Source organism: Struthio camelus, chromosome 36, assembly GCF_040807025.1.
Source record: "Struthio camelus isolate bStrCam1 chromosome 36, bStrCam1.hap1, whole genome shotgun sequence".
In the NCBI taxonomy this organism is placed as follows: domain Eukaryota; kingdom Metazoa; phylum Chordata; class Aves; order Struthioniformes; family Struthionidae; genus Struthio; species Struthio camelus.
The window spans coordinates 95,489-119,498 of NC_090977.1; the positions used below are offsets into that span (position 1 = coordinate 95,489).

The 24,010-nt window shown below is 73.7% G+C and overlaps 1 protein-coding gene across 5 annotated transcripts; it reads right to left on the reverse strand.

Annotated features, from left to right (window-relative positions):
* Positions 1 to 87: 87 nt before the first annotated feature.
* On the reverse strand, positions 88 to 23,955 carry SKIC2 (SKI2 subunit of superkiller complex). Of its 5 annotated transcripts, none has more exons than XM_068923919.1 (29): positions 23,826 to 23,955; positions 22,501 to 22,622; positions 20,517 to 20,626; positions 19,283 to 19,400; positions 19,090 to 19,204; positions 18,499 to 18,573; positions 18,354 to 18,407; positions 18,014 to 18,222; positions 17,805 to 17,936; positions 16,839 to 16,984; positions 15,862 to 16,008; positions 15,696 to 15,780; positions 15,516 to 15,622; positions 14,561 to 14,707; positions 14,251 to 14,350; positions 12,976 to 13,188; positions 11,895 to 12,005; positions 11,706 to 11,817; positions 11,172 to 11,290; positions 9,791 to 9,928; positions 9,257 to 9,484; positions 8,237 to 8,341; positions 7,672 to 7,822; positions 7,087 to 7,213; positions 5,894 to 6,104; positions 5,193 to 5,303; positions 3,680 to 3,901; positions 2,520 to 2,591; positions 88 to 327 (listed from the first exon to the last, which is right to left on the reverse strand). In XM_068923919.1, the coding sequence occupies exons 1-29, from the start codon at positions 23,842 to 23,844 to the stop codon at positions 127 to 129; spliced, it is 3,807 nt and encodes a 1,268-aa protein (XP_068780020.1). In that variant the 5' UTR covers positions 23,845 to 23,955; the 3' UTR covers positions 88 to 126. The 5 variants fall into 5 exon arrangements, 3 of the variants coding, with proteins under 3 accessions (XP_068780020.1, XP_068780019.1, XP_068780021.1); XM_068923918.1 differs by having other exon boundaries at positions 2,520 to 2,660; XM_068923920.1 differs by having other exon boundaries at positions 89 to 327; positions 2,520 to 2,660; positions 9,257 to 9,394; positions 23,826 to 23,954.
* Positions 23,956 to 24,010: the final 55 nt, after the last annotated feature.

A 24,010-nucleotide genomic window follows, 5' to 3' on the forward strand; every position in this document is an offset into this window, starting at 1 on the left:
GGTTCGGACCAGACCACGCGGCGGCGGCGGGGGGGGGACAGGGGGGTTCGGACCAGACCACGCGGCGGCGACGGCGGGGGGGTTCGGACCAGACCACGCGGCGGCGGCGGCGGGGGGGACGGGGGTTTATTGGGTGTAGAGGCTGGCGGCGAAGACGATGTCGCGCTTGATCATGGCGGAGGCGGCCTCCATCTTGGCGCGCAGGGCGGGCTCGCCCACCAGCTGGGCGGCCTTGCGCACGTCGCGGCAGGTCTCCTCCAGGCGCTGGATGCAGCGCACCACGACGCCCTCCTGCGCCGCCGTCAGCCGGGCCAGCTCGGCGAAGGGCTGCGCCCGGACCCCCGCCGGACCCCGTCACAGCCCCGCCGGGGGGCACGGGGCCGGGGGGGGCATGAGGGGCTGGGGGGGGATGTGGGGGGGGGAACAGGGGGCTGGGGGGGGACGTGGGGCTGGACACGGGGCTGGGGGGGGCATGTGGGGGGGGGAACATGAGGCTGGGGGAGGCCATAGGGCTGGACACGGGGCTGGGGGGGATGTGGGGGGGGAACAGGGGGCTGGGGGGGGACGTGGGGCTGGGGGAGGCCATAGGGCTGGACACGGGGCTGGGGGGGGCATGTGGGGCTGGGGGGGATGTGGGGGGGGGAACATGGGGCTGGGGGGGGACATGGGGCTGGGGGAGGCCATAGGGCTGGACACGGGGCTGGGGGGGGCATGTGGGGCCGGGGGGGATGTGGGGGGGGGAACATGGGGCTGGGGGGGGACGTGGGGCTGGGGGAGGCCATAGGGCTGGACACGGGGCTGGGGGGGGCATGTGGGGCTGGGGGGGATGTGGGGGGGGAACAGGGGGCTGGGGGGGGACGTGGGGCTGGGGGAGGCCATAGGGCTGGACACGGGACATGGGGGGGGACGTAGAAGGGAAGATGGGGCTGGACGTGGGGCTGGGGGGGGACGTGGGGCTGGGGGGGATATGGGGGGAGATTTGGGGGGGACGTGGGGCCAGATGTGGGGCTGGGGGGAACATGGGGGGGGCCCATGGGGATGTGTGGGGCTGGGGGCAGCTGGGGGGGGCGGGATACGGAGGGGTCCTGTGGAGCCATAGGGCAGCGGGAGGGGGATATGGGGGGACCCACAGAGCCGTGGGGCAGCCGGGAGGGGGATATGGTGGCACACATGGGGCTGGGGAGGGATATGGGGCATCCCGTAGAGCCATGGGGCAGTGGGGGGCGATGGGGGGGGGACATGTGGGGCCGGGGGGCACGGGGGGGGTCAGGGGACGGAGCCGGGGGGTCGCAGGCAGGGACACGTGTGGGGCCGGGACGCGTGGGGCAGAGGTGAGGGGCCGGGACGCGTGGGGCCAGGACGCGTGGGGCAGGGACGCGTGGGGCAGAGGTGTGGGGCCGGGACGCGTGGGGCCGGGACGTGTGGGGCAGGGACGCGAGGGGCTGAGACGCGTGGGGCCGGGACGTGTGGGGCAGAGGTGTGGGGCCGGGATGCGTGGGGCAGGGACGTGTGGGGCCGGGACGCGTGGGGCCGGGACGCGTGGGGCAGAGATGTGGGGCAGGGACGTGGGGCCGGGACGTGGGGCCGGGACGCGTGGGGCCGGGACGCGTGGGGCCGGGACGTGGGGCCGGGACGCGTGGGGCAGAGACGTGGGGCCGGGACGTGGGGCAGGGACGTGGGGCAGGGACGTGGGGCAGGGACGTGGGGCAGGGACGTGGGGCCGGGACACGTGGGGCCGGGACACGCGGGGCAGAGGTGTGGAGCAGGGATGTGGGGCAGGGATGTGGGGCCGGGACGCGTGGGGCAGAGGTGTGGGGCCGGGATGCGTGGGGCAGGGACGCGTGGGGCCGGGACGCGCGGGGCAGGGACGTGGGGCCGGGACGCGTGGGGCCGGGACGCGTGGGGCCGGGACGCGAGGGGCTGGGACGCGTGGGGCAGAGATGTGGGGCAGGGACGCGTGGGGCAGGGACGCGTGGGGCCGGGACACGTGGGGCCGGGACACGCGGGGCAGAGGTGTGGAGCAGGGATGTGGGGCAGGGACGTGGGGCCGGGACGCGTGGGGCAGGGACGCGTGGGGCAGAGGTGTGGGGCCGGGACGCGTGGGGCCGGGACGCGCGGGGCAGGGACGTGGGGCAGGGACGCGTGGGGCCGAGGTGTGGGGCCGGGACGCGTGGGGCTGGGACGCGTGGGGCAGAGATGTGGGGCCGGGACGTGTGGGGCCGGGACGCGTGGGGCCGAGGTGTGGGGCAGAGACGCGGGGCCGGGACGCGTGGGGCCGGGACGCGCGGGGCAGGGACGTGGGGCCGGGACGCGTGGGGCAGGGACGCGTGGGGCCGGGACGCGTGGGGCAGGGACGTGGGGCCGGGACGTGGGGCAGGGACGTGGGGCAGGACGCGGGGCCGGGACGCGGGGCAGGGACGTGGGGCAGGGACGCGTGGGGCCGGGACGCGGGGCAGGGATGCGTGGGGCCAGGACGCGGGGCAGGACGTGTGGGGCAGGACGCGGGGCCGGCGCCTCACCGTGCCGCGCGCCCACTCGTAGACGACCTCGACCAGCCCGAAGCCGAACTGCTCCACGAAGTCGTCGACGCTCTGCGCCAGGCCGCAGTCGCGCTGCAGCCGCCCCAGGCGCTCGGCCACCGCCCGCACCTGCGCCATGCCCTGCGCAGCCACCGCCACCGCCCGTGGGCGCCCGCCCAGCGCCGCCGCGTGGGGGGCAGCAGCACCGCCGCGCGGGGGGGCCCCGGCGCCCGGGGGCAGCACCGCCGCATGGGGGGCCCCGGCGTCCGGGCGTACGTATCACACGGGGGGGCCCCGGCGTCCGGGCGCATGTATCACGCGGGGGGCCCCAGTGTCTGGGGGCATGCATCGCGCGGGGGGCCCCAGCGTCCGGGCACACGTATCGCGCGGGGGGCCCCGGCGTCCGGGGGCAGCAGCACCGCCGCGCGGGGGGGCCCCAGCGTCCGGGGGCATGCATCGCACGGGGGGCCCCGGCGTCCGGGGGCAGCACCGCCGCATGGGGGGCCCCGGCGTCCGGGCGCACGTATCGCGCGGGGGGATCCCAGCGTCCGGGCGCACGTATCGCGCGGGGGCCCCGGTGTCCGGGGGCACATATCGTGCGGGGGGCCCCGGCGTCCGGGCGCACGTATCGCGCGGGGGGGGCCCCGGCGTCCGGGCGCACGTATCGCGCGGGGGGGGCCCCGGCGTCCGGGCGCACGTATCGCGCGGGGGGGGCCCCGGCGTCCGGGCGCACGTATCGCGCGGGGGGGCCCCGGCGTCCGGGCGCACGTATCGCGCGCGGGGGGGGCCCCGGCGTCCGGGCGCACGTATCGCGCGCGGGGGGGCCCCGGCGTCCGGGCGCACGTATCGCGGGGGGGGGGGGCCCCGGCGTCCGGGCGCACGTATCGCGGGGGGGGGGGGCCCCTGGCGTCCGGGCGCACGTATCGCGCGGGGGGGGCCCCGGCGTCCGGGCACACGTATCACGCGGGGGGGGCCCCGGCGTCCGGGGGCAGCAGCACCGCGCATGGGGGGCCCCGGCATCCGGGCGCACGTATCGCGCGGGGGGGGCCCCGGCGTCCGGGCGCACGTATTGCACGGGGGGGCCCCAGTGTCCGGGCGCACGCATCGCGCGGGGGGGCGCGGCGGGGCGGGGGGTCGGCGGGGCGCGGGCCCTACCCTACCTGCTGCAGGGCGGGGGGCAGCGGCCCCGGGGGGGGCCCGCCGCGGCCCGGGCAGGCGATGCAGGAGAGCAGGGCGGCGCTCTCCTCGGGCCGCAGCGCCGTCAGCACGTTGCCCAGCACCAGCTCCGTCAGCAGCAGCTCCTGGCAGCTCATCTCGCAGGCCACCCGGCCCGGCAGCCGCACCGCCCCGGCCCCGTCCACGTAGCCCAGCGCCCGCAGCACCTGCGGGGACGCGGCGACGCGTGGGGACACCCCCTCCCCACAGCCAAATACTTGCAAGGGACGGGGGGGACGTGGGGGGACACGGGGGACCGGGACAGCCCAGGGGCCGTGGGACACCCCGGGGACGTCCGAGGGGACGTGGGGGGACAGGAGGGACGCGAGGACGTCCAGGGGGACGCGGGGGGATGTGGGGGGACATGAGGACGCCTGGGAGGATGTGGGGGGACAGGAGGGACAGGAGGACGCCCGGCGGGACGTAGGGGGACATGGAGGGACACGAGAACGGCCGGGGGGACACAGAGGGACACAAGGACATCTGGGGGGACAGGAGGGACACGAGGACATCCGGGGGGACACGAGGACGTCTGGGGGGATGTGGGGAAACACGAGGACGTCCGGGGGGACAAGAGGGATACGAGGACGTCTGGGGGGACATGGGGGAACATAGGGGGACAGGAGGACGTCCGGGGGGACCAGGGGGGACAGGAGGATGTCCGGGGGGTCATGGGGGGACACGAGGACATCCATGGGGTCATGGGGGGACAGGAGGACGCGGGGGGGGGACCAGGGGGGACAGGAGGACGTCCGGGGGGTCATGGGGGGACACGAGGACATCCATGGGGTCATGGGGGGACAGGAGGATGCGCGGGGGGACCCGGGGGGACAGGAGGACGTCCGGGGGGTCATGGGGGGACACGAGGACATCCATGGGGTCATGGGGGGACCGGAGGACGCGGGGGGGGACCCGGGGGGACAGGAGGACGTCCGGGGGGTCATGGGGGGACACGAGGACATCCATGGGGTCATGGGGGGACAGGAGGACGCGGGGGGGGACCCGGGGGGACAGGAGGACGTCCGGGGGGTCATGGGGGGACACGAGGACATCCATGGGGTCATGGGGGGACCGGAGGACGCGGGGGGGGACCCGGGGGGACAGGAGGACGTCCGGGGGGTCATGGGGGGACACGAGGACATCCATGGGGTCATGGGGGGACAGGAGGACGCGGGGGGGGGACCAGGGGGGACAGGAGGACGTCCGGGGGGTCATGGGGGGACACGAGGACATCCATGGGGTCATGGGGGGACCGGAGGACGCGGGGGGGGACCCGGGGGGACAGGAGGACGTCCGGGGGGTCATGGGGGGACACGAGGACATCCATGGGGTCATGGGGGGACAGGAGGGACCGGAGGACGCGCGGGGGGACCCGGGGGGACAGGAGGACGTCCGGGGGGTCATGGGGGGACAGGAGGACGTCCGGGGGGTCATGGGGGGACCCGGGGGGCCGCTCACCTCCACGCGCTGGTGGTACTCGGGCAGCAGCAGCAGCGACTGGTCCGAGAGCAGGAAGCGGAGCTGCTCCACCTGCTCCAGCAGCTCCTGCCGGGCCGCCAGCCGGGCGAACTGCGGGCGCCGGGGGGCGTCGGGGGGCGCCGGGGGGCCCCCGAAACACCCCCCAGCTGCGCCCCACAGGGCCCCGGGGGAAGCGGGGAGACCCCAAAACGCCCCCGGGGAGGGGGCGGGGGGACACGGGGCACCAGGGGACCCCGAAACACCCCGGTTGCGCCCCAGAACATCTCGGGAGGGGAAAGGGGGCATAGAGTAAACCCCAAAACACCCCAGTTGTGCCCCAAAGCACCCTGGAGGGGCCACAGGGCATCGAGGAGACCCCAAAACGCCCCAGTTATGCCCCAAAACGCCCTAGGAGGGACATGTGGCATCGCAGAGACCCCAAACCCCCCAGTTATGCCCCAAAAGGCCTCGGGGAGGAAAAGGGGCACGGAGGGACCCCAAACCACCCCCGTTGTGCCCCAATGCACCCCGGGGGGGACACGGGGCATCGAGGGCGCCCTGACGGGACCCGGGGGGGACATGGGACATTGAGGGCGCCCTGACGGGACCCGGGGGGGGACCCAGGGCATCGAGGGCACCCCGACACGCCCCGGGGGGGGGGGGACCCAGGCCATCGAGGGCGCCCCCCGGCCCCCCGGTACCTGCTGGGCGAAGCGGGGGCTGCGCACGCACTGGAAGGAGGCCAGGGTGGCCGCCAGGTCGCGGGCCCGGGCCGCCGCCTCCACCGCCTCGGGGTCGCGCAGCTGCAGGGCGCCGGCGGGCTCCAGGCAGGGCAGCCCCCCCGGCGCCCCCCCCGCCAGCCGGGCCAGCTCCTGCGCCGCCGCGCTCGCCTCCGCCCCGGCCTCCTCCTTCCTGCCCGGGGGGGGGACGGTGCAGGGACCCCCCGGAGCGCCCCGAGGCCGGGGACCCCCCCCGGGGACCCTCCCCAAACTGGGGAATCTTCCAGAGACCCCCAAAACTGGGGACCCCCCCCAGGGACCCCTCCCCAAACCAGGGAACTTTCAAGAGACCCCCTGAAACTGGGGACCCCCCCCAAGACCCCTCTCCAAACCAGGGGAACCCCCCAGAGACCTTGGAAACTGGGGACTCTCCAGAGACCCCTCCCCAAACCAAGGAACCCCCCCGAGACCCCTCCCCAAACCAGGGAACCCCCCAGAGACCCCCCGAAACTGGGGACCTCCCCCAAGACCCCTCCCCAAACCAGGGAACCCTCCAGGGACCCCGGAAACTGGGGAACCCCCCCCAGGGACCCCTCCCCAAACCAGGGAACCCCCCAAAGACCCCTGAACCTGGGGAACCCCCCAGGGACCCCTCCCCAAACCAGGGAACCCTCCAGGGACCCCCGAAACTGGGGAACCCCCCCAAGACCCCTCCCCAAACCAGGGAACCCCCAGAGACTCCTGAAACTGGGGACCCCCCCCAAGACCCCTCCCCAAACCAGGGAACCCCCAGAGACCCCTGAACCTGGGGAACCCCCCAAGACCCCTCCCCAAACCAGGGAACCCCCAGAGACCCTTGAAACTGGGGACCTCCCCCAAAACCCCTCCCCAAACCAGGGAACCCCCAGAGACCCCTGAACCTGGGGAACCCCCCAGGGACCCCTCCCCAAACCAGGGGAACCCTCCAGGGACCCCAGAAACTGGGGAACCCCCCCAAGACCCCTCCCCAAACCAGGGAACCCCCCAGAGACCCCTCCCCAAACCAGGGAACCCCCAGAGACCCCTGAAACTGGGGACCCCCCCAGGGACCCCCTGGAGCGTCCCAAGTCTGAACCAGCCAGGGACTCCCCCAATCCAGGGACCCCCCCGGACCCCCCCGGAGCCCCCCGGCCCACCTGGAGCGGGGGGCCGGCCGCCGCCGCGCGTCCGCCAGCACCCGCTCGGGGTTCAGCCGCAGCGTCCGGGCCGTGATGGCCGCGATGTCGCCCGGCAGCAGCTTCTCCAGCGCGTGGCCGCACGGACCTGCCGCGGGGCCCAGGCGTCCGGGGGGGCTCCGCGCTGCTCGGCGCCCCCCCCCGCCCCGCGGGGCCCAGGCGTCCGGGAACCCCCTCGCACTGTGGGATCCAGGCGTCCGGGTCCCCCCCCCACCCCGTGGGGCCCAGGCGTCCGGGAACCCCCTCGCACTGTGGGATCCAGGCATCCAGGTCACCCCCTCACCCCGTGGGGCCCAGGCGTCCGGGTCCCCCTGGCCCCGCGGGGCCCAGGCGTCCGGGGGGGCTCCGCACTGCTCGGCGCCCCCCTCACCCCGTGGGGCCCAGGTGTCCGGGTCCCCCCAGCCCCGCGGGGCCCAGGCGTCCGGGTCCCACCCCCCCACCCCGCGGGGCCCAGGCGTCCGGGTCCCCCCACCCCCCACCCCGCGGGGCCCAGGCGTCCGGGTCCCCCCCCCCCCCACCCCGCGGGGCCCAGGCGTCCGGGCCCACCCTCGGGCACGAAGAGCTTGGTGTGCAGCAGGTCTTCAGGGTAGGGGGCGTCCGGGGGGGGGCTGCCCGGGGCCGGCGGCCCCCCCTCCTCGGGGGGCTTCTCGCAGAGCACCAGCGCCGTGAAGGTCCGGTTGGGCCCATCCGAGGAGACCTGGGGGGGGGACCGGGGGGGGCACGATGGGACGGGGGCGCCCGGGGGGGGGTCCTGGCGCCGGGACAGGCGCGGAGGGAGAGGGGGGACGCGGACGGGGGGACCTGGGGGGTCACAGAGCACGCGGGGACGGGGGGGGATGGGGGGACCTGGGGGACACGAGGGGAGACCAGGGGTCACGGGGGGACACGGGGGGACGCGGGGGGACGTGGGGGGACACGAAGGAACACGGGGGGACGTGGAGGGACACGGGGGGACGCAAGGGGACACGGGGAGATGTGAGAGGACACCGGGGGACGCGAGGGGACGCGGGGGACACGAGGGGACGTGGGGGGTCATGGGGGGACGTGGGGGGTCATGGGGGGACGTGGGGGGTCATGGGGGGACGTGGGGGGACACGGGGGGCCGCGGTACCTGCAGGATGAGCCCCAGGGCGTTGCGGTGCGCCGGCGTGTTCACCACCACCACCCGTCCCGGCGCCAGCGCCTTGAGCCCGGCCACCGACTCCACCGCCCGCCGCTGCCGCCGGGGCACGGGGGGGACGTCAGCGCCGCGGCCACCGCCCCCCGGCACCCCCGTGGGGCCTCCGGGACCCCCGAGGCCATGGGGTGGCACCGGGGGACCCCCGGGACCCCCAACGCCATCAGGTGGCACCCAGGAACCCCCCGGGAGCCCCAGCACCATGGGGTGGCACTTGGAGACCCCCCAGGATCCTCAACACCACCGAGGTGACATCTGGGGACCCCCGGGACCCCCAACGCCATCAAGGGGCACCTGGGGATCCCTCCAAGACCTTCAATGTCATGGGGTGGCACCCAGGAACCCCCCATAACCTCCAGCACCATGGGGTGGCACTTGGGGACCCCCCCAGGACCCTCAACACCACCGAGGTGACATCTGGGCACCCCCAGGACCCCCAATGCCATCAGGTGGCACCCAGGAACCCCCCGGGAGCCCCAACGCCATGGGGTGGCACTTGGAGACCCCCCAGGACCCTCAACACCACCGAGGTGACATCTGGGGACCCCCAATGCCATCAGGTGGCACCTGGAGATCCCTCCAGGGCCTTCAACGTCATGGGGTGGCACCCAGTGACCTCCCCTAGGACCCCCAGCACCATGGGGTGGCACTTGGAGACCCCCCAGGACCCTCAACACCACCGAGGTGACATCTGGGGACCCCCGGGACCCCCAATGCCATCAAGGGGCACCTGGGGATTCCTCCAAGACCCCCAGCACCATGGGGTGGCACTTGGGGACCTCTGGGACCCCCAACGCCATCAGGTGGCACCTGGGGACCCCCCAACACCCGAACGCCCGCGGGACGGGATGCCGAGACGGCTCCCGGGGACCCGTCGCGTCCCCAGCGCCGGGAGCCCCGAGGACCCCGGCGTCCCCCAGTGTCCCCCAGTGCCCCCCAGTGCCCCCAGCGTACCTGGAGCAGGGCGCGGGCCTGGCGCAGCTCCCGCACGGTCCTGTAGTACTGGGGCAGGTCGGCCAGCGGCCCCGAGGTCTCCACCTCGCCCAGCGCCTCCAGCGCCCGGCTCAGCTCCGCCACCCGCCGCTCGTGGGCCTGGGGGGCATCGGGGCCTGAAACGGCCCCCAAACGCCCCCAAACCGCCCCAAAACCCCCGCCCGGCTCCGCCACCCGCCGCTCGTGGGCCTGGGGGGCGTCGGGGCCTGAAACGGCCCCCAAACGCCCCCAAACCGCCCCCAGACCCCTCCCTGCCACTCATGGCCGGGGTGGGGGCCATCAGGACTCCCCAAACCCCCCGAGTCTCCCCCAAAACCCCCGTCCCAGGGCAATGGGGCGTCCTCGCGCCCTGCCAGGTGCGTGCGTCACCCCCGAGCGTCCCTGGGTCCCTCCGTGTCTCCACGTCCCCCCGTGTCTCCATGTCCCCCAATGTCCCCCCATGTCCTCCCATCTCCGCGTCCCCGTGTCCCCCCGTGTCCCCACGTCCCCCCGTACCGGGGCGTCACGGCGCACGTGGAACTCGGAGAAGCTGCGGCGCATCATGTCCTCGACCCGCAGCGCCTCGACCCGCAGCAGGTTGAGGATCATGGTGTAGGTGAGGCGGAACTGGGACTCCAGCCGCGTGGGGCGGCCCTGGGGACGGGGACGTGGAGGTGGGGGGAGACGTCACCGCGGGGGATCGGGGACGGGTCGAGGGTCACGGTGGCAGCGAGGTGGGACCGGGGCTCTGGGGCAGGTCTAGGGATGGGGACGTCACCATGGGGGGACACCACCGCAAGGGGCTCGGGGACGTCGTCACGGGGGACACGGGACGCCACGGGGAAGGTGGGACGGGTTGAGGATCACGGTGTAGATGAGGTGGAGCTGGAGCTCTGGGGACGTCACCATGGGGGGACACCACCGCAAGGGGCTCGGGGACGTTGTCACGAGGGACACGGGACGCCACGGGGAAGGTGGGACGGGTTGAGGATCACGGTGTAGATGAGGTGGAGCTGGAGCTCTGGGGATGTCACCATGGGGGGACACCACCGCAAGGGGCTCGGGGACGTCGTCACGGGGGACACAGGGACACCACGGGGAAGGTGGGACGGGTTGAGGATCACGGTGTAGATGAGGTGGAGCTGGAGCTCTGGGGATGTCACCATGGGGGGACACCACCGCAAGGGGCTCGGGGACGTCGTCACGGGGGACACGGGGACGCCACGGGGAAGGTGGGACGGGTTGAGGATCACGGTGTAGATGAGGTGGAGCTGGAGCTCTGGGGATGTCACCATGGGGGGACACCACCGCAAGGGGCTCGGGGACGTCGTCACGGGGGACACGGGGATGCCACGGGGAAGGTGGGACGGGTTGAGGATCACGGTGTAGATGAGGTGGAGCTGGAGCTCTGGGGATGTCACCATGGGGGGACACCACCGCAAGGGGCTCGGGGACGTCGTCACGGGGGACACGGGGATGCCACGGGGAAGGTGGGACAGGTTGAGGATCACGGTGTAGAAGTGGAGCTGGGGCTCTGGGGCGGCTCTGGGGACATCACCATGGGGGGACACCACCGCAAGGGGCTCGGGGACGTCGTCACGGGGGACATGGGGACACCGCAGGACGTGGGGATGGGGCGTAGGTGACACAGAACAGGACACTGGCCCAGAAGGGCAGCCCAGGGTGGGGACGGGCCACGGCACCCCCAGGGGACACGGGGTGTGAGAACATGGGGGACACGAGGGACATGGGAACACGAGAGAGCGGGGACACAGACGTCTTGGGGGGGGGACACGGGAGATTGGGGACGCCAGAGAACATCACCGTGGGGCGACACCGAGGGTTGGGGGTGCTGGGGGACGCGAGGGGGGACGTGGGGGGGACGCAGGGGTCTCACCAGCATCATGCGGTGCAGGTCGGCCATGTCAGGCACGGGCCCCTTGCAGAGGATGATGACGGTGCCCGTGGCGTCGAGGCCTCGGCGCCCCGCGCGGCCAGCCATCTGCACGTACTCACCTGCCGGGGGGGGTCAGCGCCTGCCCCACAGCCGCCCCACGGCCACCAACCACGTCCCACGGCCACCCACCCGGCCCCACGGCCACCGACCCCTTCCCACAGCCCCCAACCCTACGAGGTGGTCAGCCATCTGCACATCCTCGCCTGCCAGGAGGTCAGTGCTGCCCCACGGCCACCCACCCGGCCCCACGGCCGCCCCACGGCCACCAAGCCTACCAGGTGGCCAGCCATCTGCACGTGCTCACCTGCTGCGGGCTCAACAGCTGCCCCACAGCCATCAACCTGGCCCCACGGCCCCGAGTCCTGCCCCACGGCCTCTCCCCGCAGCTCCAGACGCTGCCCCTCAGCTTGCTTCACCAGCCCAGCCCCACGGCAGCCCCCCGGGCGGCTCCAGACCCCCAGCGGCGCCGCTCACCAGGCAGCAGGTCGCGGAAGTTGGTGCCGTCGTGTTTGCGGATGGAGTCGAAGACGACGGTGCGGGCCGGCATGTTCACCCCCATGGCGAAGGTCTCGGTGGCAAAGAGCACCTGGGGGGCGGAGGTGCCGTGGGGCGGGGGCGCCGTGGGGCGCGGCCCCCAGGGCCCCCGGCTGCCCCCCGGCTCACCTTGACCAGCCCCTTGCTGAAGAGCATCTCCACCACCTCCTTGAGGATGGGCAGCACCCCGCTGTGGTGCACCCCGATGCCCCGCTTGAGCAGCTCCGCCAGGTGCAGCACCTGCGGGGGCGGCCGGGGGTCAGCCGGCCCCACGGCACCGCCCCGGGGGCCCCACGCGGCCCTCACGTCCCATCGAGCGCCCTGGTGTGTCCCCGCGTCCCATCAAGCTCCACGGTGCACCTCCCCGTCCCCACGTCCTCCACGTGCCCCCGTGTTCCCCGCACCCCATTGAGCACCCTGGGGTGCCCCACGTGTCCCCCACATCCCACTGAGCCCCTGGTGTGCCCCCACGTCCCTACACGTTCTCCCCATCCCCACCCGCCTCTTATGTCCCATCGAGCCCCACGGTGTGCCCCTGTGTCCCCAACGTCCCACTGAGCCCCACGGTGCACCTCCACATCCCCATGTCCCCACAGGTCCCCACGTGTCCCACTGAGCCCCACGGTGCGCCTCCACGTCCCCACGTTCTCCACGTCCCCACATGTCCCCACGTGTCCCACTGAGCCCCACGGTGCGCCTCCACGTCCTCCACGTCCCCACACGTCCCCGCGTGGCCCACTGAGCCCCACGGTGCGCCTCCACGTCCCCACGTTCTCCATGTCCCCACGCGTCCCCGCGTGTCCCACTGAGCCCCACGGTGCGCCTCCACATCCCCACGTTCTCCACGTCCCCACGTGTCCCACTGAGCCCCACGGTGCACCTCCACATCCCCATGTCCCCACAGGTCCCCACGTGTCCCACTGAGCCCCAAGGTGCACCTCCACATCCCCACGTTCTCCACGTCCCCACACGTCCCCACGTGTCCCACTGAGCCCCACGGTGCACCTCCACATCCCCACGTCCTCCACGTCCCCACGTGTCCCCACGTGTCCCACTGAGCCCCACGGTGCACCTCCACATCCCCACCTTCTCCACGTCCCCACGTGTCCCACTGAGCCCCGGAGCGAGCCTACCCATCCCCGCAGGCTCCCCGCGTCCCCACGTGCCCCCGGCGCCCCGCCGAGCCCCCGGCGCGTCCCCGCGCGCGGACCTGGGGCAGCTGCCGGTCGGAGCCCTTGAGGCGGGCGACGCACTTCTGGAAGAAGACGTGCACCTCGCTCTTCTCGGCGCTGGAGGTGAGGTCGAGGGAGCCCAGGGCGGCCGCGTGCTCGTCGCAGCGGCTCCGCGAGAAGGTGAAGGCCACCACGGGCAGCTGCTCGCGGGCCCGCAGGGCGCCCAGCAGCGCCAGCCACACGCCCTTGTCCTGCGCGCGGGCGCCTCAGCGGGGCCCCCGCGCCGCCCGCCCGGGGACCCCAGGTCCCCCCAAACGCCCGGGGACCCCACGTCCACCCAGAACAGGAACCCCGAACGCCCGGGGACCCCAGTTCCCCCCAAAAATGGGAACCCTGAACGCCCGGAGACCCCAGTCCCCACCAAAATGGGAACCCCGAACACCCAGGGACCCCAGTTCCCCCCAAAAATGGGAACCCTGAACGCCCGGAGACCCCAGTTCCCCACCAAAATGGGAACCCTGAACACCCAGGGACCCCAGTTCCCCCCAGAAATGGGAACCCTGAACGCCCGGGGACCCCAGTTCCCTCCAAATGGGAACCCCAAACGCCCGGGGGCCCCAGTTCCCCCCAAAAATGGGAACCCTGAACGCCCGGAGACCCCAGTTCCCCCCAAATGGGAACCCCAAACACCCAGGGACCCCAGTTCCCCCCAAAAATGGGACCCCTGAACACCCGGAGACCCCAGTCCCCACCAAAATGGGAACCCCAAACGCCCGGGGACCCCAGTTCCCCCCAGAAATGAGAACCCTGAACGCCCAGGGACCCCAGTTCCCCCCAAATGGGAACCCCAAACGCCCGGGGACCCCAGTTCCCCCCAAAAATGGGAACCCCGAACACCCAGAGACCCCAGTTCCCCCCAGAACGGGAACCCCAAACGCCCAGGGACCCCAATTCCCCCCCAAAAATGGGACCCCTGAATGCCTGGAGACCCCAATTCCCCCCAAAACAGAATCTTTGCCCACCTGGGGCCCCAAATTCCAAAGCAAGACCTCCACACGCCCACAGACCCCAAAGTACCCAAAACAGAACCCCCAATTCCCCCCAAAATGGGACCTTTGTCTGTCCCGGAGACCCCAATTTCTCCGAAAATGGGACTCCCATCTGCCCTGGGAACCCCAAAGTGCCCCAAAATGGGACCCTGGCCCACCTGGAGACCCTAATTCCCCCCAAAACAGGAGCTAACTGTCATGGGGACCCCAAAGCCCCCCAAAACAGGGCCCCTGCCCACCTGGGGACCCCAATCCCCCCCCCACCTGCCCCGGGCCGGTGCCCCCGAAGGTGGGCTGCTTGGCCCCGAAGCTCTGCGCGTGCTTGCTCGTCCGCTCCTTCTTGGCCTCCACCGCCGCGTAGTACCTGGGGGGGGGGGGACACGCCGTGGGGCCGGGTCAACGCCGTGGGGCCGGGCCAACGCCGTGGGGCCGGGTCGGCTCCGGGGGTCCCGCGGGGCCGGGCAGCCGGGGGCCATCCGGCAGCGCGGCGGGGCGGCCGTGGGCTGCGCGGGGCCGGGCGCCGCGGGGCCGCCGTGGGGCCGCCGTGGGGCCGCCGTGGGGCAGGCGGGCTCACCCCTGGGTGCAGAAGGTGCCGCGGGCGTCGAGCAGGAGGAAGAACTGGTCGCGGGTGCGGGGGCTGTTGCCGGTGTAGAGGAAATGCTCCAGCGGCACCGGGCGCTGCCGGGTGCTGATGACCCGCAGCCGCTTCCGCTTGATCCGCCTGCGCCGGGCCGAGCGGGGCAGAAACGGGGCAGAAACGGGGCAGAAACGGGGCAGAAACGGGGTGGATCAGGGCGCCGCTGAGCCGACCCCCCGTGGGCTGCACGGACCCTGCAACCCTGTGCCACCCCTCTGGCTGCCCCACGGCCCCCCGTGCCCCACAGAGCTGCCCCCAGCCCCCAGCACCCCCTACTGCTGCCCCATGGCCCCCCCAGCACCCCACAGAGCTGCCCCACGCCCCCCCCAGCACCCTCTATTGCTGCCCCACAGAGCTGCCCCACGGCCCCCAGCACCCCCTATTGCTGCCCCACAGCCCTCAGCACCCCATATTTCTGCCCCACACCCACCCCATGCCCCACAGAGCTGCCCCACGGCCCCCAGCACCCCCTACTGCTGCCCCATGGCCCCCCCAGCACCCCACAGAGCTGCCCCACGCCCCCCAGCACCCTCTATTGCTGCCCCACAGAGCTGCCCCACAGTCCCCAGCACCCCCTATTGCCACCCCACGCCCCCCCATGCCCCACAGAGCTGCCCCACAACCCCACAGAGCTGCCCCACGGCCCCCAGCACCTCCTATTGCCACCCCACGCCCCCCCATGCCCCACAGAGCTGCCCCACAACCCCACAGAGCTGCCCCACGGCCCCCAGCACCCCCTACTGCTGCCCCATGACCCCCCCAGCCCCCAGGGACCCCGTATCGCCGTCCCCCAGCCCCCCCCCCCACCATCAGCCACATCCCCCCGCCAGCCCCCCAGCAGGCCCACGGCCGCCCCAGGCCCCCCGCCGGCCCCCACCCCACCCCGGCGTACCCGACCCACTGGGCGAACTCGAGGGTGTTGGGGACGGTGGCGCTGAGCAGGATGAGGTTGACGTGGTCAGGCAGCATGATGAGCACCTCCTCCCACACCACGCCGCGCTGGGGGGCAGCCGTCAGCGGGGCGGGGGCAGCGCCCCCCCGCCGGCCCCCCCCCCGGCCCCCCGGGCCTCACCTCGGCGTCGTTGATGTAATGAACCTCGTCGAAAATCACCCACTCCAGGTCGCGGATGATGTCGGAGCCGTTGTAGAGCATGGACCTGGGCGGCCGAGGCAGGCGGGGGGTGCGGCGGCCGCCCCGGCCCCCCCCGGCGGCCCCCCCGGCCCCCCCCGGCGCTCACCGCAGGATCTCGGTGGTCATGATGAGGCAGGAGGCGTCAGGCTGCAGCTGCACGTCGCCCGTCAGCAGCCCCACGTCCCCGAACGTCGCCTTGAAGTCCCGAAACTTCTGGTTGGAGAGCGCCTTGATGGGCGACGTGTAGATGGTCCTGGGGGGGGGGGACGGGGGGGTCAGCGGGGGCCCCGGGCTGGGGACGGGCTCGGCAGGGCCTCGGGCGGGTCTGGGGTCCCCAGGGAGGCTTTGGGGACCCCCGGGGAGATTCGGGGGCCTCCGGAAACTTTGGGGACCCTCAGGGAGGCTTTGGGAACCTCCAAAGAGCTTTGGGGCTCCCCAGGGAGGCTTTGGGGCCCCCCGGGGAGATTTGGGGCTCCCCAGGCAGGCTTTGGAGACTCCTGGGGAGATTTGGGGACCCCCAGGGGGTTTTGGGGCCCCAGGGAGACTTTGGGGCCCCCCGGGGAGATTTGGGGCTCCCTAGGGAAACTTTGGAGACTCCTGGAGAGATTTGGGGCTCCCCAGGGAGGCTTTGGGGACCCCAGGGAGATTTGGGGCTCTCCAGGGAGGCTTTGGAGACTCCTGGAGAGATTTGGGGCTCCCCAGGGAGACTTTGGAGACTCCTGGAGAGATTTGGGGCTCCCCAGGGAGGCTTTGGGGACCCCAGGGAGATTTGGGGCTCTCCAGGGAGGCTTTAGAGACCCCCAGAGAGATTTGGGGCTCCCCAAAGAGGCTTTGGAGCTCTCCAGGGAAGCTTTGGGGACCCCAGGGAGATACGGGAAGGGCCGGGTTGTTTTGGGGCCCCGCAGGGAGACTTTGGGGACCCCCAAGGAGATTTGGGGAGCCCCAGGGAGGATTTGGGGCCCCTGAGGGAGGGTTTGGGGTCTCGGGGAAGTTTTGGGGGATCCCCGGGGCAGGGTTTGGGCCTCCCCAGGAGCTCTGGGGGAGCTTTGGGGCCCCCGCGGGAGGCCTGGCCCCCGGACGCACCGGGTCATGTGGCGCCGGGCCAGGGCGATGGCGTACTCGGCCACCACGGTCTTGCCGGCCGAGGTGTGGGCGGCCACGAAGACGGACTGGCCCCGCTCCAGGCACAGGATGGCCTGTTTCTGGAAGGGGTCCGGCTCGAAGGGCCACTGCGGGGGGGGGGGGAACGCGTCAGGGCCCCCCGAAACATCTCCGCGTCCCTGAGCGCCCTGCCAGCCACCAGCACCCCCCCCCAAACACCCCCGTGTCCCCGCCCCCCCACGAGAGCCCCAGGAGCCCCCCACAGCTCCCACACATCTCCCCCCAATTCCCAATGAGACCTCCTGAGCCCCCAGAATCCCCCCCCCAGACCCCCCCCAGGACCCTGGAGCCCCCCCAGGAGCCCCTCTAGCTCCTAGAGATCCCCCCAGAGCCCCCCAGGAGAGCCCCGGGATCCCAGAGCCCCCCAGGAGACCCCCAAGTTCCCCCAGGAGCCTCCCAGGGCCCCCAGGAACCCCCCATGGCTCCTAGAGCCCCTCGGGACCCCCCCAGAGCCCCCCCATGGCTCCTAGAGCCCCCTCGCAACCCCTCTCAAGCCCCCCCAGGACCCCAGGGCCCCCCCAGAGCCCCCCATGGCTCCTAGAGCCCCCTGGGACACCCCCCAGGACCCCTTCAGAGCCCCCCCAGAGCCCCCCATGTCTCCTAGAGCCCCCCCGGGACCCCAGGGCCCCCCCAGAGCCCCCCATGTCTCCTAGAGCCCCCTGGGACCCCTTCAGAGCCCCCCCCAGGACCCCAGGGCCCCCCCAGAGCCCCCCATGGCTCCTAGAGCCCCCTGGGACACCCCCCAGGACCCCTTCAGAGCCCCCCCCGAGTCCCCATGGCTCCTAGAGCCCCCCCGGGACCCCTTTGGAGCCCCCCCAGGACCCCAGGGCCCCCCCAGAGCCCCCCATGGCTCCTAGAGCCCCCCCGGGCTCCCCCCGAGCCCCCCACCGTGAACGCGGGGTCGGGGATCTTCTTGTAGAAGTCGTCCACGGGGGCGCTGATGTCCACCGGCTCGGCCCACTGCTCCTCGGGGGGCTCCGGGGGGGCGGCGGGGGGCGGCGGGGGGGCTGCCAGCACCTCCTGGGGGGGCGGGAATGAGCAGGGGGGGCACAGACCCCCCCCAAAGCCTCCACAGCCCCCCCCGCCCCGGCACCCACCTGCAGCACCAGCTCCTCCAGGCTGTCGGCGCGGCGCAGGGGGGGCTCCTCGGGGCCCCCCCCGGGGGGCTGCGGCCGGGGGGGCCCCCCCGCGGGCCCGGCCCCCCCCGTGGGCCCAGCCCCCCCCGCGGCCTCCTCGTCCCCCAGCTCGAAGGTGTCCAGGGCGCCCAGCAGGCTGGAGAGCGACAGCGGCCCCGGGGCCCGGGCGCCTGGGGGGGGCACAGCGCTGAGCCCCCCCCGCGGACCCTCCCCACAGGGACCCAGGCGTCCGGGTGCCCCCCCCCGAGCAGACTTGCCCCCAACTCAGTGACGCTACCCCTCTTTTCGGGGCAGGTCCTACCTTGGGGTTGGAAGTCGACGCCTCGCTTCAGCCCGGGGGGGGTCGTCAGCAGGTCTGGGGGGGACAAAAAGGGCCTAATTGAGAACGGGGGTGGGGGGACACCTCCCGGACGCCTGGGCCCCTGCCGGACGCCTGGGCCCCTTACCGGCCTCGAAGTCGACGTCCTGCTCCTGGGAGTCGTGAGCTCGGATCTGCTCCAGGCTGGGCTCATCCAGGCCACCTGGGGGGGGGGAGCGTGGGGGGGCTGGGGGGCAGCCCGGGGGGGGGGTCAGTTCTGCCCCGGGGGGGGGTCGGTTCTGCCCCGGGGGGGGGGTTACCTGGCCAGAAGGGGTAGTTGGTGGCGGCGCCCCGCAGCGCCTGGGCGGGGGGCTGTGGGGGGGATGCGGGGGGCCGGGGGGGGGCTGTGTGGGGCCGAGGGGGGGGTCGGTTCTGCCCCGGGGGGGGGCGGTTACCTGGCCAGAAGGGGTAGTTGGTGGCGGCGCCCCGCAGCGCCTGGGCGGGGGGCTGTGGTGGGGATGCGGGGGGCCGGGGGGGGGCTGTGTGGGGCCGAGGGGGCCGGGGGGGGGTCGGTTCTGCCCTGGGGGGGGGCGGTTACCTGGCCAGAAGGGGTAGTTGGTGGCGGCGCCCCGCAGCACCTGGGCGGGGGGCTGTGGTGGGGATGCGGGGGGCCGGGGGGGCTGTGTGGGGCCGAGGGGGCCGGGGGGGGGTCGGTTCTGCCCCGGGGGGGGGCGGTTACCTGGCCAGAAGGGGTAGTTGGTGGCGGCGCCCCGCAGCGCCTGGGCGGGGGGTCCGGGCGCCCGCCGCAGCGACAGCGAGTTCTTGGCCGACAGCCCCGGGTTGTCCAGCAGCGCCTGTTGGGGGGGGGGGTGAGGGCCCAGGCGTCCGGGCCCCCTCCCCACCCCGCGCCCCCCCCCCCGGCCCCGGCGCACCTCGGCGAAGCCCAGCAGCGCCCCGCTGCGGGGGTCCCGCTCGGCCCGCAGCGCCCCGTGCGGGGGGGTCGGCTCCAGCACGAAGAGGGCTCGCGGCTCCGGCGCCCGCGACCACCGTCTGCCGCCGTGGGGAGGGGTCGGGGGGGGGTCCCGCGGCCCCCCCCACGGGGCTCACGGACCCCCCCCGGACCCCCCAGCACCCCCACGACCCCCCCAGAGCACAGAGACCCCTCCCGGGACCTCCTCGACCACCCGGGAGCCCCCCCAGACCTCTGTGACCCCCCCCAGGACCCCCAAGTCCCCCCCAGCCCCTTCCCTGACCCCCCCATGAGCCCTATGTCCCCCCAGGACCCCCTAACCCCATCCCTGACCCCCCTAGAACCCCCATGTGCACCCCAGCCCCATCCCTGAACCCCCCACAACCCCCGTGTTCCCCCCCAAACCCCCTAACCCCATCCCTGACCCCCCCCAGGACCCCCAAGTCTCCCCCAGCTCCATCCCTGACCCCCCAAACGCCCCCAGACCCCCCCAGGACCTGCAGGTACCCCCCCCGGACCTGCAAACCCATCCCTGACCCCCCCCAAACGCCCCCAGACCCCCCCAGGACCTGCAGGTACCCCCCCAGGACCTGCAACCCCATCCCTGACCCCCCCCAAACGCCCCCAGACCCCCCCAGGACCTGCAGGTACCCCCCCAGGACCTGCAAACCCATCCCTGACCCCCCAAACGCCCCCAGACCCCCCCAGGACCTGCAGGTACCCCTCCAGGACCCGCAACCCCATCCCTGACCCCCCCAAACGCCCCCAGACCCCCCCAGGACCTGCAGGTACCCCCCCCGGACCTGCAAACCCATCTCTGACCCCCCCAAACGCCCCCAGACCCCCCCAGGACCTGCAAGTACCCTCCCAGGACCCCCAACCCCATCCCTGACCCCCCTACAACCCCCATGTCCCCCCAAGACACCCCTGGGACCCCCCCAGTGCCCCCCACGACCCCCCAACCCCATCCCAGATCCCCTCAGAGCCCCCCTGGGCCCCCCCATGTCCCCCAGACCCCCCCAGAACCCCCTCAGCCCCCCCACCCTATCCCAGACCCCCCTAGGACCCTCAAATCCCCCCTAGACTGCGGGGTGGTCCCACCCCATCCCATGGGGTGCCCCCAGACACCCCATGCCCCCCCCAGACCCCCAAACCCGATAGCAGACCCCCCCCAGACACCCGTGGCCCCCCCGTACCTGGGGGCCCGCTCGTGGCCGTGGGGGGGCAGCCATTCGGGGGAGCCCAGGAAGCGCCGCTCCAGCTCCGCCACCAGCGGGGGGGCGAAGGGGGGCAGCCCCCGGGGCAGCTGGGCGCCACGGGGGGGGTGAGCGGGGGGCCGCTCCCCACGGCGTGGGGGGGTCAGCAGGGGGCTGCTCCCCACGGGGGGGGGGGGGGTCTCGCACCGTGGAGAAGAGCAGTGGAGGGGACGGGCGGCAGCATTTGGGGGGGGGTTGGAGGAGCTTTGGGTCCCACCCCACAGAACGGGAAGGTTTTAGGGGTGGTGGGGGCTGCGGGGGGGGGGTCTCACCAGGGGGAGGAAACGATTTGGGGGGGTTAGAGAGAAACTGGGGTCTTTCAGGGGGGGTTTTGCAGGCTCAGGGCTCTGAAGGGCAATGGGAAACATTCTTGGGGGGGGTTCAGGGTGTTTTGGGGGCGTCACACCGCGGAGAGGGGCGGCGGGGGCGGTTTGGGGCCATTCTGGGGGGTTTTGGGGGCGTCTCACCGCGGAGAGGGGCGGCGGGGGCGGTTTGGGGCCATTCTGGGGGGTTTTGGGGGCGTCTCACCGCGGAGAGGGGCGGCGGGGGCGGTTTGGGGCCGTTCTGGGGGTTTTGGGGGCGTCTCACCGCGGAGAGGGGCGGCGGGGGCGGTTTGGGGCCGTTCTGGGGGGTTTTGGGGGCGTCTCACCGCGGAGAGGGGCGGCGGGGGCGGTTTGGGGCCATTCTGGGGGGTTTTGGGGCGTCTCACCGCGGAGAGGGGCGGCGGGGGCGGTTTGGGGCCGTTCTGGGGGGTTTTGGGGGCGTCTCACCGCGGAGAGGGGCGGCGGGGGCGGTTTGGGGCCGTTCTGGGGGTTTTGGGGGCGTCTCACCGCGGAGAGGGGCGGCGGGGGCGGTTTGGGGCCATTCTGGGGGTTTTGGGGGCGTCTCACCGCGGAGAGGGGCGGCGGGGGCGTTTTGGGGCCGTTCTGGGGGTTTTGGGGGCGTCTCACCGCGGAGAGGGGCAGCGGGGGCGGTTTGGGGCCATTCTGGGGGGTTTTGGGGGCGTCTCACCGCGGAGAGGGGCGGTGGGGGCGGTTTGGGGCCATTCTGGGGTGCTCTGGGGGCGTCTCACCGCGGAGAGGGGCGGCGGGGGCGGTTTGGGGCCGTTCCGGGGGGTTTTGGGGGCGTCTCACCGCGGAGAGGGGCGGCGGGGGCGGTTTGGGGCCGTTCTGGGGTGCTCTGGGGGCGTCTCACCGCGGAGAGGGGCGGCGGGGGCGGTTTGGGGCCGTTCTGGGGTGCTCTGGGGGCGTCTCACCGTGGAGAGGGGCGGCGGGGGTGGTCTGGGGCCGTTCTGGGGGGTTTTGGGGGCGTCTCACCGCGGAGAGGGGCAGCGGGGGCGTTTTGGGGCCGTTCCGGGGGGTTTTGGGGGCGTCTCACCGCGGAGAGGGGCGGCGGGGGCGGTTTGGGGCCGTTCTGGGGTGCTCTGGGGGCGTCTCACCGTGGAGAGGGGCGGCGGGGGTGGTCTGGGGCCGTTCTGGGGGGTTTTGGGGGCGTCTCACCGCGGAGAGGGGCAGCGGGGGCGTTTTGGGGCCGTTCTGGGGGTTTTGGGGGCGTCTCACCGCGGAGAGGGGCGGCGGGGGCGGTTTGGGGCCGTTCTGGGGTGCTCTGGGGGCGTCTCACCGTGGAGAGGGGCGGCGGGGGCGGTTTGGGGCCGTTCTGGGGGGTTTTGGGGGCGTCTCACCATGGAGAGGGGCGGCGGGGGTGTTTTGGGGCCGTTCTGGGGGGTTTTGGGGGCGTCTCACCGCGGAGAGGGGCGGCGGGGGCGGTTTGGGGCCGTTCCGGGGGGTTTTGGGGGCGTCTCACCGTGGAGAGGGGCGGCGGGGGCGTTTTGGGGCCGTTCTGGGGGTTTTGGGGGCGTCTCACCGCGGAGAGGGGCGGCGGGGGTGTTTTGGGGCCGTTCTGGGGGGTTTTGGGGGCGTCTCACCGTGGAGAGGGGCAGCGGGGGCCCCCCCGGCCCCTCGGGCCGCGTGAGCAGCTCCAGGCGCCCGGCGCAGCCCAGCTCCAGCAGGGCCAGCGGCAGCTCCAGGGGCCCCCGGGGGGGCAGCGCTGGGGGGGGGGGGGCGTCAGGGTGGGGGCCCTCGATGCCCCCCCAGCCCTATAGGCACCCCCCAGCCCCCCACAGGCACTCCCAGCCCCCTAGATACCCCCAGAGCCCCCCTCTGTGCCTCAGAGCCCTATAGATACTGCCAGGACCCCCCAGAACCCCACAGACTCCCTTAGAGCCCCACAGACCCCCCCAGGACCCCCCAGACTCCCCCCAGGGCCCCCTAGACACCCCCAGAACCCCATAGACTCCCTTAGAGCCCCACTGATCCCCCAGAGCCCCCCAGGACCCCATAGATGCCCTCAGGACCCCACAGACTCCCCCCAGGGCCCCCTAGACACCCCCAGAACCCCCCCAGGACCCCAAAGACTCCCTTAGAGCCCCACAGACCCCCCAGGCTCCCCTAGGACCCCATAGACAGTCCCAGGCCCCCTCCACGACCCCATAGACTTCTCTAGAAGCCCACAGAGCCCCCCTAGAGCCCCCTAGACACCTCCATGGTCCCCCCCAAGACCCCACATTCTCCCCCAGAGCCCCACAGACTCCCCCCAGAACCGCATAGACTCTCCCAGGGCCCCCCAGAACCCCATAGTCATCCCTAGGGCCCCCCCACGACCCCATAGACTTCTCCAGAGCCCCATAGATCCCCTCCCTCAAGCCCCCTAGACACCCCCAGGGCCCCCCAAGGACCCCACAGACACCCTCAGAGACCCTCCAGGACCCCAAAGACACCCCCCAGCCCCATAGACTCCCCCAGAACCCCCCAAGGGCCCCACAGACACCCTCAGAGACCCCCCAGGACCCCAAAGACGCCCCCCAGCCCCATAGACTCCCCCAGAACCCCCCAAGGGCCCCACAGACACCCTCAGAGACCCCCCAGGACTCCAAAGATGCCCCCCAGCCCCATAGACTCCCCCAGAACCCCCCAAGGACCCTCCAGACACCCTCAGAGACCCCCCAGGACCCCAAAGACGCCCCCCAGCCCCATAGACTCCCCCAGAACCCCCCAAGGACCCCCCAGACACCCTCAGAGACCCCCCAGGACCCCACAGGCGCCCCCCAGCCCCCCCCCAGGGCCCCCTCCTCCCCCCCCAGGGCCCCCCCACCTCTACAGATCGCCCCCGTCACCCCCCCGCACCCCCAAAGGAGCCCCTTCAACGCCCTTTTTGGCCTCCGCAGCCCCCCCAGGGCCCCCCCGGCCCCACCGATGCGCTCCAGCTCCATCGCGGCGACGGGGCGGGGCCCTGACCCGGAAGCGCTCGCAGCCGGGGCTGCCAGCACCGCAGCACGGGCGGAAGTGGAGCGCGGCCGACGTCGCCGCGTACCGGAAGCGGAGGGGCGGGACCCCCCTCCAACTCGCGCCAATCAGCGCCGCGTCTGCCCGCTGGGC